We start from the raw sequence: 12,554 nt of genomic DNA on the forward strand, positions 1-12,554 counted from the left end.
ATAGAGAACCAATAGGCATTTTCAGATAGAACTGTGGGGTAGGGATGGTTAAATAAAAGAGAACATTGAACTAATTAATATACATCACACAAAGTTAACATAAAGAAAGCTAGATTTAAGAGTTAATCTTGAAAGGATATAATTTGTACAGAAGCAGACCCATACAGAAGGGCCAGGTAAATAGTTATGGGACTTAATATAGACCACACACTCCTTTGAGAAGGAAAATGGAGATGCAATAAGAAGATAGGCCATACATGGTAGCTAATGGGCTAGCAAGTGCACATTGCATGGTCAAGGAGCCACTCTGTATTCTCAGAGTTTGTCACCACACAAATATAGACCTGTGAGAAACTGTACAGCACCACACAGACATAGGAAAAGACCCATGACAGGAAATGTAAACACAATCTAGATGAGAAAGTGTCCTTCTTAACTAGATTACAATAATATAGTATACTTATGCTTCTCAAGCCATTAGTATTAGCAAAGTGAAAACCCAGACCATGCTTGTACATTACTGTGGAAGCCACTCTGAATCTATACGTATTTCATTTTTTAAAACTAGTAATTAGTCAGGAGTTGGCAATGCATACTCTTAATCCCAGAACTCAGGAGGTAGAGGCAGGCAGATCTCTATGAGTTCATGGACAGTCTTGTCTACAGAGTGAGTTCCAGGACAGTCAAGACTATACAGAGAAACTCTTGTCTTTGAAAATCCAATCCAAACCAAACAAATGAAATAAATGCAATAAGTAAAATATAAAATTTTGCATTGTTAAACAGGGGAGGCTTGGTGGATGATTCAATACTTAAGCTGTTCTTTTGTAGGACTCAGGTACAATTCCCAGCACTCATGTCAGGCCCCTCCAAATGCTTCAAGCACCAGTGCCAGGGGATTGCACCCACTTTTTTGACCTCCTCGGTAACCTACGCACATATGACATTTATACATGTAGACACACACATATATACACAAAAATAAAAATAAAAAATCAAACCTTAATTTTTTTTTTAAATAAGAAAAATGTTTCCTACCCTTCTGTTTGTGAAGACAGAATAGCATTCCTTCACTAGTACATTCTTGATCATCTCTGTGTCCATGATGGCTAACACAGGTGTCTGACCTTCAAACAACCTGTGTGTGGGAAACAGCTGATTAACCCTAGCCAGGTTTTGAAGTGGAAGCCCCCAATCCAGACCTTGATTTTCATGTTATGTGACCCTCACTCTGATTATACAGTATGTTGTCACAGGAGGTCCCAATCTAGCTTAGGGGTATGACAATGGAGTCTTTGTAAAGTGACAGGGGATGTCATTCAAGACACAATGGGTCACTTAGAGACAAAATGGTTTGTAATGGGAATCTAGTAGAGTCATTGTATCTTGGGTAAACATTAGAATGAATAAGGTGCTTCTCACTGTATTAGGGTAATGGCAGAAAGTATCAGTTGTTTGTTGAAGGTACTTAGACCTTGGGTAAGGTACCCAGACCTTGAGAATAGTGACTGTTTTCTTTGACTTAAGGAGTTGTTTTTCTGAATGGGGTTTCCATCCATTCCATGACTTTAGTCACAAGACTATCGAGGTTTGCTTGGAAGTCTTGAATTGCTGGATACTGCAATCAGTGCACAAAAGGACTGAAGTTGCAGAGGTTGATGATTTCCTCCTGGAAACATAGACTAGATCAAAGGGGCTTTGGTATGTTGTACTCCAAACACAACCTTTGTGTACAATCTGTAAATATGCACCTGAACAGAGGTTCAAGGTTCAGTTCATAGGAACTGTTCCTCCCTGCTGGTAGTGGGCCTAAAATTAAACTCTGGAGACTCTTTCCTTCTTAGAACATCCCATGCCACAGGAAACACCAGACATTTGGTGCTCAGTGTCATGGGCTCAGTTAAGAGAGGTCTGGACACTGCAGGACTTGAGGTAAAGGATGCTTAGTGTAGACAATATTCCAGGATAGGATGAGGGCATGGGGATTTCCCCATCTCAGGAACAGAAATACATATGGTTACTTAAAGTGTTTGTTAAATGGAAATGGAGTGAATGAGAAAGAAAAGCAGCTTACAGAGCTTTTGGTATTATTTAAAGTCATTGTTATTAGTTTCATGCAACTGTTCATGTTCAATTAAAACTGACAGTATGGAAGCAAGTTGAGAGTTTAATAACAGCTCATCTGAGAGATGAGTACGGATTTGGCCTTTATGTAATTTGATTTCAAATGCTCCATCTGATATAGAACAGGGAAGTAAAAAGGGAAACATTCTGGCTAGAAATTGTCAGTCAGAAGACGAGAATGGTTTCTCACAGGAAAATAGAAATGTTGGGCAGAAGAAGATAAAAGTGAGGAGGGTGGTTTCAGGGCCCTACTCAGCTGAGCATCCTGAGGACTAGGGACTATGTGCAGGGAGCCTGCCTTAGCAGACTGTTCCATCCAGATGCTAGCATCCTGGTACCACCTACACCCACAGGAGGAGTCCTGCCACTGTCCACTGGAAGAGGAGAGCCATTACAGTATTGGACCTGCTTGCACCCACCGGAAGAGAACCTTGGTCCTATACCCACCAAGAGAGGGGGAAACCCTACTAGTACACACTGAAAAAGGGATCGATGGATGACAGTGTAAGTACACAACAACAGAAAGATCAATATGACACCCCCAGAATCGAAAAACTCCACACCAGAAAGACTTGAATATCCCAACACAGGGGAAGCAGAGGAGAATGACCCTAAAAACAACCTTATGATGATGACAAAGACCCTAAAGGAAATGAGAAAATCCCTTAAAGAAATGGAAGAAAAGACAAACAAACAAACAAAAAAACCCAAGAAAGGGAGGAAAAGACATACCAACAATCGCAAGAAATAATTCAAACAGTGCAAGGCTTGAAAGCTGAAATTCAGACAATAAAAAACAAAAACAAACAAAAAACACAGTCTGAGGGAATTCTAGAAATAAAAAACTGGGCAAATGCAAGTAAACTGCAGATGCAAGTAAAACCAACTGAATACAAGAGATGGAAGGGAGAATGTCAGGTGCTGAAAATACACTAGGAGAAATAGATTCATTGACCAAAGAAAATCTTAAGTCCAACAAATCCCAGACACAAAATATCCAGGAAATATGGGACACCATGAAAAGGCCAAACCTAAGATTAATAAGTATAGAAGAAGGTGAAGAAGCCCAAGTCAAAGGTGCAGAAAATATATTCAACAAAATCAAAGAAGAAAACTTTCCCAACCTGAAGAAAGACATGCCAATGAAAGTAGAAGAGCTTACAGAACACCAAATAGAGTAGATCACATGAAAAAAAGTCCCCTCACCACATAATAATCAAAACACCAAACATACAAAATAAAGAAAGAATATTAACAGCAGCAAAGGAAAAAGGCCAAGCAACATATAAAGGCAAATCTATCAGAATTACACCTGACTTCTCTATGGAAACTCTGAAGGCCAGAAGGTCCTGGATAGATATTCTACCAACACTAAGATATCATGGATGCCAGCCATGACTATTATACCAAGCAAAGCTTTCCATAAATATAGATGTAGAAACTAAGATATTCCATGACAAAACCAGATTTAAACAATACATACCCACTAATCCAGCCCTACAGAAAGTTGTGGAAGGAAAACTCCAACCAAAGGAAGTCAACTACACCCGCAAAACATAGGCAACAGATAATCTCACTTTACCAACAGCCAAAAGAAAAATGGGGGGAAATCCACATGCAATACCACCACTACGAACAAATCCAAAACAAACAAGAATTAACAATCAATGGTCCTTAATTTTCCTCAATATTAATTAATAGTCTTAACTCGCTATACAAGACACTGGCTAACAGTTAGATACAAAGACAGAATCCAACCTTCTGCTGCATACAAGAAACACACCTCAACTTCAAAGACAGACATTACCTCAGAGTTAAGGGTTGGGAAAAGATTTTCCAATCAAACGGACCCAAGAAACAAGCAGGTGTAGCAATCCTAATAGCTAACAAGTTAAACTTTAAACTAAAATCAATCAAAATCAATGGAGAAGGTCATTTCCTATTCATCACAGGAGAAATTCACAGGAGAAATTCACCAAGATGAAGTCTCAATTCTGAACATCTGTGCCCCAAGTAAAGAAACATAAAACCTCACCCATGCTGGGTGTTGGTGGTGCATGCCTTTAATCCCAGCACTTGGGAGGTAGAGGCCGGTGGATCTCTGTGAGTTTGAGGCCAGCCTGGTCTACAGAGCTAGTTCCAGGACGGGCTCCAAAGCAATACAGAGAAACCCAGTCTCAAAAAACCAAAAACCAAAACAAACAAACAAACAAACAAAAAAACCCTCACATACTTATAGGGGGAGATTTCAACACTCCACTCTCTCAACACTAGACAGGTCCACCAGACAGAACCTTAACAAAGAAACAAAGACAGAAGTTATGACCCAGTTGGGTTTAACAGACATTTATAGAACATTTCATATAAACACAAAAGAATATACCTTCTTCTCAGCACCACATGGAACCTTCTCTACAATTGACCACATACTCAGCAATATAGCAAACCTCAATAGGTACAAACAATTGGAATAAGCCCTTGTACCTTATCAGACCACCATGCTTTAACGTTAGAATTCAACAACACCACAAATTGCAGAAAACCTACAAACTCATGGAAACTGAACAGAGAGAAATTCATTATTCCTGGGTCAAGGATGAAATAAAGAAAGAAATTAAAGACTTTCTAGAATTCAATGAGAATGAAGACACAACATAGCCGAACTTATGGGGCACTTTAAAAGCAGTGCTAAAAGGAAAGTTCATAGCACTAACTGCCCATATGAAGAAACTGGAGAATAGTCATACTAGAGAATTAACAGCACAACTAAAAGCCCTAGAACAAAAAGAAGCAAACTCAACCCAGAGGAGTAGATGCCAGGAAATAATCAATTTGAGGGCTGAAATCAATAGAGTAGAAACTAGGGCAACAATACAAAGAATCAATGTAACAAAGAGTTGGTTCTTCGAGAAAATCAACAAAATAGACAAACCTTTATCCAAAATAACCAAAAGACAGAGAGAGAACATGGAAATTAACAAAATCAGAAATGAAAAGAAAGACATAACAAGGGACACTGAGGATCCAGAGAATTTTCAGGTCATACTTTGAAAACCTGTGCTCCACAAAATTTGAAAATTTAAAAAAAATGAACAATTTTCTGAATAGATATCACTTATCAAAATTAAATCAAGAACAGATAAGCAATTTAAATAGCCCTATTACCACTAATAAGATAGAAGTGTAACAGTCATCAAATCCTCCCAACCAAAAAAAAAAGGCCAGATGGTTTGTAGAATTCTACCAGAAATGTAAAGAACATTACTCCTTAAAGTATTCCACCCAATAGAAGCAAAAGGGTCATTGACAAATTAATTTTATGAGGCTACAATTACCTTAGTATCCAAGCCATACCAAGACACAGCTAAGAAAGAGAACTACAGACCAATATTCCTTATGAACATTGATGCAAAAATACTGGCAAATCGAATCCCAAGAACACATCAGAGAAATCATCCACCATGACCAAGTAGGCTTCATCCCAGGGATGCAGGGATGGTGCAACATATGAAAATCCATCAATGTAATCCACCATAGAAACAAACTGAAAAAGAAAAACCACTTGATTATCTCGCTAGATGTTGAAAAAGCCTTTGACAAATCCAGCACCCCTTTATGATAAAGGGCTTGGAGAGATCAGGGATAAAAGGAACATACCTAAACATAATACAACACAGCAAACCAACAGCTAACATCAAACTAAATGGAGAGAGACTCAATGCGATTCCTCTAAAATAAGGAACAAGAAAAATCTTCCCACTCTCTCCATAATGTTGTACTTGAAGTTCTAGCTAAAGCAATAAGACAACAAAAGGAGATCAAGGGGATACAAATTGGAAGTTAAACTGTCACTATTTGCAGATGATATGACAGTTTACATAAGTAACCTGAAAAACTCTACCAGGGAACTCCTACACCTGATAAACACATTCAGCAAACTAGCAGGATACAAGATTAACTAAAACAAAAAAAAAAAAAAAAATCAGTAGCCCTACTATATACAGACAATAAAGGTGCTGAGAAAGAAATCAGAGAAACATCACCCTTTACAATAGCTACAAACAACATAAAGTATCTTGGGGGTAAGGCTTACCAAACAAGTGAAAGACCTATATAGCAAGAAATAGCATGAACTTTGTGTCTTTAAAGAAAGAAATTAAAGAAGATACCAGAAAAATGAAAAGATCTCTCATGCTCTTGGATAGTTAAGATAAACATAGTAAAAATGGCGATCTTGCCAAAAGCAATCTACATTATTGAATGCAATTCCCATCAAAATCCCAGCACAATTCTTCACTGATCTTGAAAAGATAATACTCAACTTTATATGGAAAAACAAAAGACCCAAGATAGCCAAAACAACCCTGTACAATAAAGGAACTTTATGAGGCATCACTATCCCCAACTTTAAGCTCTACTACAGAGCTATAATAGTCCTGAAAACAGCTTGGTATTGGCAAAAAAAAAAAAATAGACAGGTAGACTAATGGAATCGAAGCGAAAATCCTGATATTAACCCACACACCTGATTTTTGACAAAACAGCTAAAACTATACAATGGAAGGAGGAAAGCATCTTCAACAAATGGTGCTCAACTGGATGATGGTGTGTAGAAGGCTGCAGATAGACCCATGTCTGTAGGGAGTAAGGTGCATCTCCCATCACATGTCTATCGCCATGCACAAAAACTCAAGTCCAAATAGATCTAAGACTTCAACATAAATCTAGCCACAATGAACCTCTTAGAAGAGAAGGTGGGAAGTACCCTTGAACAAATTGGCATAGGAGACCACTTTCTGTATATAACTCCAGTAGCACAAACACTCAGATCCACAATTAATAAATGGGACCTCCTCAAACTGAGAAGCTTCTGTAAGGCAAAGGACAAGACCAAAAGGCAGCTCACAGACTGGGAAAAGATCTTCACCAACCCGACATCTGACAGAGGGCTGATCTCCAAAATATACAAAGAACTCAAGAAACTAGTCACCAAAACACCAAATAACCCTATTAAAAAGTGGGGTACAGAACTGAATAGAGAATTCTCAATAGAGGAATCCAAAATTGCTGAAAGACACTTAAGAAAGTGCTCAACATCCTTAGCCATCAGGGAAACACAAATCAAAAGAACTCTGAGATACCATAACTCTGTCAGAATGGCTAAAATAAAAAACACCAATGACGGTTTATGCTGGAGAGAATGTGCATAAAGGGGAACACTCCTCCACTGCTGGTGGGAGTGCAAATTTGTACAACCATATTGGAGAGCAGTATGCCGGTTCCTCAGGAAAATGGGTATCAGTCTATCACAACATCCTGCAAGACCACTCTCAGGCATATACCCAAAAAAATGTACATCTGTGCAACAAAGACATTTTTTTTCAACTATGTTCATGGCAGCATTATTTGTAATAGCCAGAAACTAGGAGCAACCTAAATGCCCCTCAACTGAAGAATGAATGGAGAAATGTGGTACATTTACACAATTGAGTACTACTCAGTGGAAAAAAACAATGGACTCGTGAAATTTGCAGGCAAGTGGATGGAACTAGAAGAAACCATCCCGAGTGAGGGAACCCAGTCACAAAAACACAAACACAGTATGTACACACTCATATATGGTTTTTTAGACATAGAGCAAAGGATAACCAGCCTACAATCCACACCACTAGAAAAGCTAGGAAACAAGGAGGACCCTAATAGAGACATACATGGTTCTCCAGAGAAGGGGAAAGGGGCAAGATCTCCCAAGCAAATTGGGAGCTTGGGGGGAGAGGAGAGGGAGTTAGGAGGAAGAGAAGGGGAAAGGTGGGCATGAGGGAGCAGGAAGATTGGGTCAGGGAAAGAATAGAGGAGCAAGAAAAGATACTGTAATAGAGGGAGCCACTATGTTTTAAGTGAAATATGGCACTAGGGAAATGTCCAGAGACCTAAAAGGTTAACCCATATAACAATCTAATCAATGCTGGAGAGTCTACCTTAAATACCCTTCCCTGATAATGAGATTGATGACTACCTTATATGCCATCCTAGAGCCTTCATCTAGTAGGTGATGGAAGCAGAAGCAGATACCCACAGCTAAACACTAAGCTGAACTCCTGGAATCCAGTTGCAGAAAGGAAGGAGTGATGAGAAAAGGGGCCAAGACCAGGCTGGAGAAACCCACAGAAACTGGTGACCTAAACAAGGGAGCTCATGGACTCTAGTCTGATAGCTGGGAAATCAGCATAAGACCAACCCAGGCACTCTCAATGTTGGTGTTAGTTAGGAGGACTAGGCAGCCTATGGGGCCTCTGGTAGTGGATCAGTGTTTATCCCTAATATACAAATGGACTTTGGGAGCCCATCCCTCATATAGGGATACTCTCTCAGTATATACTCTCAGCCTAGACATATGGGGGAGGGCCTAGGCCCTGCTGCAAATGATATGACAGACTTTGAAGATTCCCTATGGGTGGCATCATATTCCCTGGGGAGCAGAAAGGGGATGAGATAGGGGTTGGGGGGATTGACAGGGGAGGATGGGAGGGTGGGGTAACTGGGATTGATATGAAAAACAAGCTTGTTTCAAATTTAAAAAAATATCAAAGAAATCAAAAAAAGAAAAAAAAAAGAAAGAAAAAAAGAAAGAAAGAAAGAAAGAAAAGTGAGAAGGGTCAGAATAATGGAGATGAATCTCCTCTTCCCTCTTCCTTCTTTAGGGGAAGCAGATTTAGAGCTGTGCAAGTTTGAAACACCAAGCTACACAGCTGCAAGAATTAAGGATACAAATGGACAGAATCCAGAGACAAAGAATAATAGAAATTAAAATATGAGTATTCCCGGCAGAAAAGAGGGAAAGAAAGGACATTTAAAAATTCCTGGTTAAAAAAAAAAAGGGGGGGGGGAAGTGTTTAATCAAGAAAAAAGGATTTTCCCAGAAGAAGGGAAGGAAATTGTTTAATCAAAGCCTACACATACAAGAAATGAAATGAAAAATAAAAGGAGAAAATGTGTCTTCCCAGTAGAAATTGGGAAGAAGGAGAAAGGCCTTTTCTGATAGAATAAAAGGAATTCATGTCTGCTGGGTCTTAGTGTTCTTTGACTGTCTGATACCTGTCAGTGTTTTCTCCTAAGGGCCAGCAAGAGCAGAGAGCCAACACCTGAGTGCCAAAGAATGACGGTGGAGCTCCATTGCCACAGTCTGAGCTAGCACAGCTGGCCCAGAATTTAGAATGTTCTTGTTTATTTGTTTGCTGTTAAAATGTTATAATGGAAAATCCTTCCCCAGGGAATGCTAAATAGCCCAACATGATATACCAATATTTTATAAATAAATCACTGGAAGTAATTCATTAACAATTTCCTCAATCCAATATTTATCATTATGTTGCCAGATATTTGATCACACTGTGAACCCTGAGATTTTGTTTATTAAATAAAATCAATCTCGGGGTAAACTTGAGATTTAGTTTAAAAAACAACATCATTATATGGATACTGTCTTAATAGCTGCTTCTGATTTTAATATCCTTGAAAAAGTGTTTGCTGAGGAGCAACAGACTTTATATCAATGGGGATTATAAATTGTTCCTGAAAAAATTCATAGAGGAGACTTCTTAATTATTTTGGATTCAAATAAAGTAAACAGAGGATCCAGCCACAAAAATACAGATTAGAAGAGATGAATTACACATGCTTAATAATTTTCAAAATATATTGGAATATATAAGTTAGTTGTAGCCTAATTTGGACTGACTACTCAAGAATTAAGAAATTTCTTTCAAATTTTACAAAGTGACTCACATTTAAACAGTCCCACAAATTTAACAACTGAAGCAGAAAAGGAGTTGGTCCAAGTTGACCAGAAATGGTATGATGTCTACGAAGATCAACTAGATCTTACAAATGGAATGTATTTTTAATAATTTTTGCTTCTAGTCATTCAGTATTCAAAGGGAAAAGAATATTCTTGAATATTTTTAATCCACAAACAGAATGAAAAGTTGAAAAACTATGTAGAAAATATTTCTGAAGACCCACCTGCACCCACTGGGAGAGGTGAGTGTGGGGCCTTCTCCAGCCCATCTTCCCTTCCCCCTCCTTGGAGTCTCCTGACATGGGGACTTCATGCAGTCACCTTCCACCCACCAAATCCCCCAGATAAATGGGCACAGACCAAACTATCCAGCATCTGCCACCATTGGAGTCTTGGACCTGCCTACACTCACCAGGAGAGAGCCTTGACTGAACCTGTACCCACTGGGAGAGGGAGAGACTCTACCTGAACCTACTGGAAGAAGTGATGGGAAGATGACAGACAGTATAAGAACATATTCAACAACAAAAAGACTAATATAACACCACCACAGTCTAGGGACTCTACACCTGCAAGAAATGAACATCCCAAAGCAGATGAAGCAGAAGAGAAGGACCTTAAAACAACTTTATGAAGATAATGGAGATCCTCAAAGAGGAAATGAGAAGACCCCTTAAAGAAATAGAAGTAAAACCAAACAAAAAATGCAAGAAATGGAGGAAATGACACATGAAAAAAATGCAAGAAATAAACAAATCTCTTAAAGAAAGCAAGGAAAGCCAAGAAAAAAAAACAATCAAACAGGTGAAGGAAATAGAGAAGGATATCTCCCTTCTGTATATTTGTTTCTCTTATTGGTTGATGAACAAAACACCGTTCACCAATAAGGCAGGAAAATAGGTGGGACTGAGAGATGAGGAGGATTCTGGGAAAGGTAAGCAGAGGGAGCTTGCCAGAACAGCCACCATGTAGGATCCTAAAGGAGTAACAGGTCCAGGCATTTTCTGGTAAGCCAAGACCATGTGGAAATACATAGATTGCTAGTTATGGGCTAATAATTAAGACAGAGTTAGCCAATAAGAAGCCATAGCAACCAGCCAAAAGTTTTATGATTAATATAGCATTCATATGTTTATTTAGGGCTGAAGCAATTGCAGTGGGACCTGGTGGGACAAGAAACCATGGCTACAACATACATCCTCCATCAGGGATAATTAACTTAGATGTGATTTACATAATGTCAATTATCAGTTTGATAATTCTTGTTTTATCCCTACAAAAAGTTGGTTGGTGTGAGTACCACCAAGTTGGTTGATATGAGGGCCACGATACAGGCCTTAGAAAAAGTTACTAGAGAAAATGTTGCTGTTGTGACTGATAAGTTACAAACCTTAGAAAAACTTACTAAAATAGATAATAGAAATATTCAGACAAGGACAGAGGAGTTTAAAGGGGAACACACCACACCATTACATTATAAAATTAGAGAAGAAGAGCCCAAGGTTGTCAAATAACCAACTTAATTCATCCAGTCACCGTATGGGACCAATGCCGAATGGCAGGTATCCCCACGGCTATGTAGGAGCAGACTGGATTCCTGTGAAAATGTTAGATATGAGGAAATTTAAAGAAGTGATAGTCTCATAACTTATGCATTCACTTTTGTGAAGAAGATGTTAAATTCATGGTCAAATAGTAAGAGAATTATCCCACAAAACTAGAAAGACTTGGTTACAGCATATTGGAACCTGGTCCTCAGTTGCAGTGGAGGAACTGGTAGAAAGATGAGGCTAGGACCATTGAACATTAGAATAGGGCTAGAGGTACTGAAATTTCCCAAGACCAACTTCTTGGAGAGGGAGAGTATGTTAACATACTAAGACAGTTTCTGTATGATGACCATACCTTGCCTCTTAACCAGGCAGCTTAGGATAGAATTGAAATTTGAAAAGAGAACTGAGTCATTTGTTGAAGTTATACAGGAAACAAAAACAAAAACAAAACAACAACAACAACAAAAGAAATGGAAGAAAAAACAAACAAAAAATTGGAAGAAATAGGGGAAAAGAATAAGCAAAAATGCAAGAAATGAACAAATCTCTTAAAGAAAGTAAGGAAAGCCAAGAAAAAACAATCACATAGATGAAGGAAACAATTCAAACAGTTCAAGACCTTAAAACTGAAATAGAGACAATAAAATACAAACTGAGGGAATGCTGGAAATAGAAAAACTGGGTAAATGATCAGGAACTACAGATGCAAGCATAACCAACAGAATACAAAAAAAAAAAAAAAAAAGAAAAGAAAAGAAAAGAAAAAAAATTGAAGAAAGAATCTCAGGCACTGAAGATAAATTAGAGGAAATACATTCATCCACCAAAGAAAATCTTAAATCCAACAAATCCTTAACACAAATCATCCAGGAAATGTGGGATACCATGAAAAGGCCAAATATAAGAATCATAGGCATAGAAGAAAATGAAAAAGCCCAGCTCAAAGTTGCAGGAAGCATATTCAACAAAATCATTAAAGAAAACTTTCCCAATCTGAAGAAAGACATGCCTGTGAAAGTATGAAGCTTACAGAACACCATATAGAATGGACCAAAGGGGGGGGAGGGAAAGTCCCCTCA

At 38.4% G+C, this 12,554-nt stretch overlaps 1 protein-coding gene across 1 annotated transcript in view; it reads right to left on the reverse strand.

Moving 5' to 3' along the window:
• Positions 1-12,554, reverse strand: part of LOC127237293 (cytochrome P450 3A31) — a 33,834-nt gene that overhangs the window by 17,417 nt on the left and 3,863 nt on the right. The window contains exon 4 of the mRNA XM_051205485.1: positions 1,039-1,138. Coding sequence (XP_051061442.1) covers positions 1,039-1,138 — 100 coding nt within the window. The remainder of the gene's footprint in view (positions 1-1,038; positions 1,139-12,554) is intronic.

This window comes from Phodopus roborovskii, unplaced genomic scaffold (assembly GCF_943737965.1).
Source record: "Phodopus roborovskii unplaced genomic scaffold, PHOROB, whole genome shotgun sequence".
In the NCBI taxonomy this organism is placed as follows: Eukaryota; Metazoa; Chordata; class Mammalia; order Rodentia; family Cricetidae; genus Phodopus; species Phodopus roborovskii.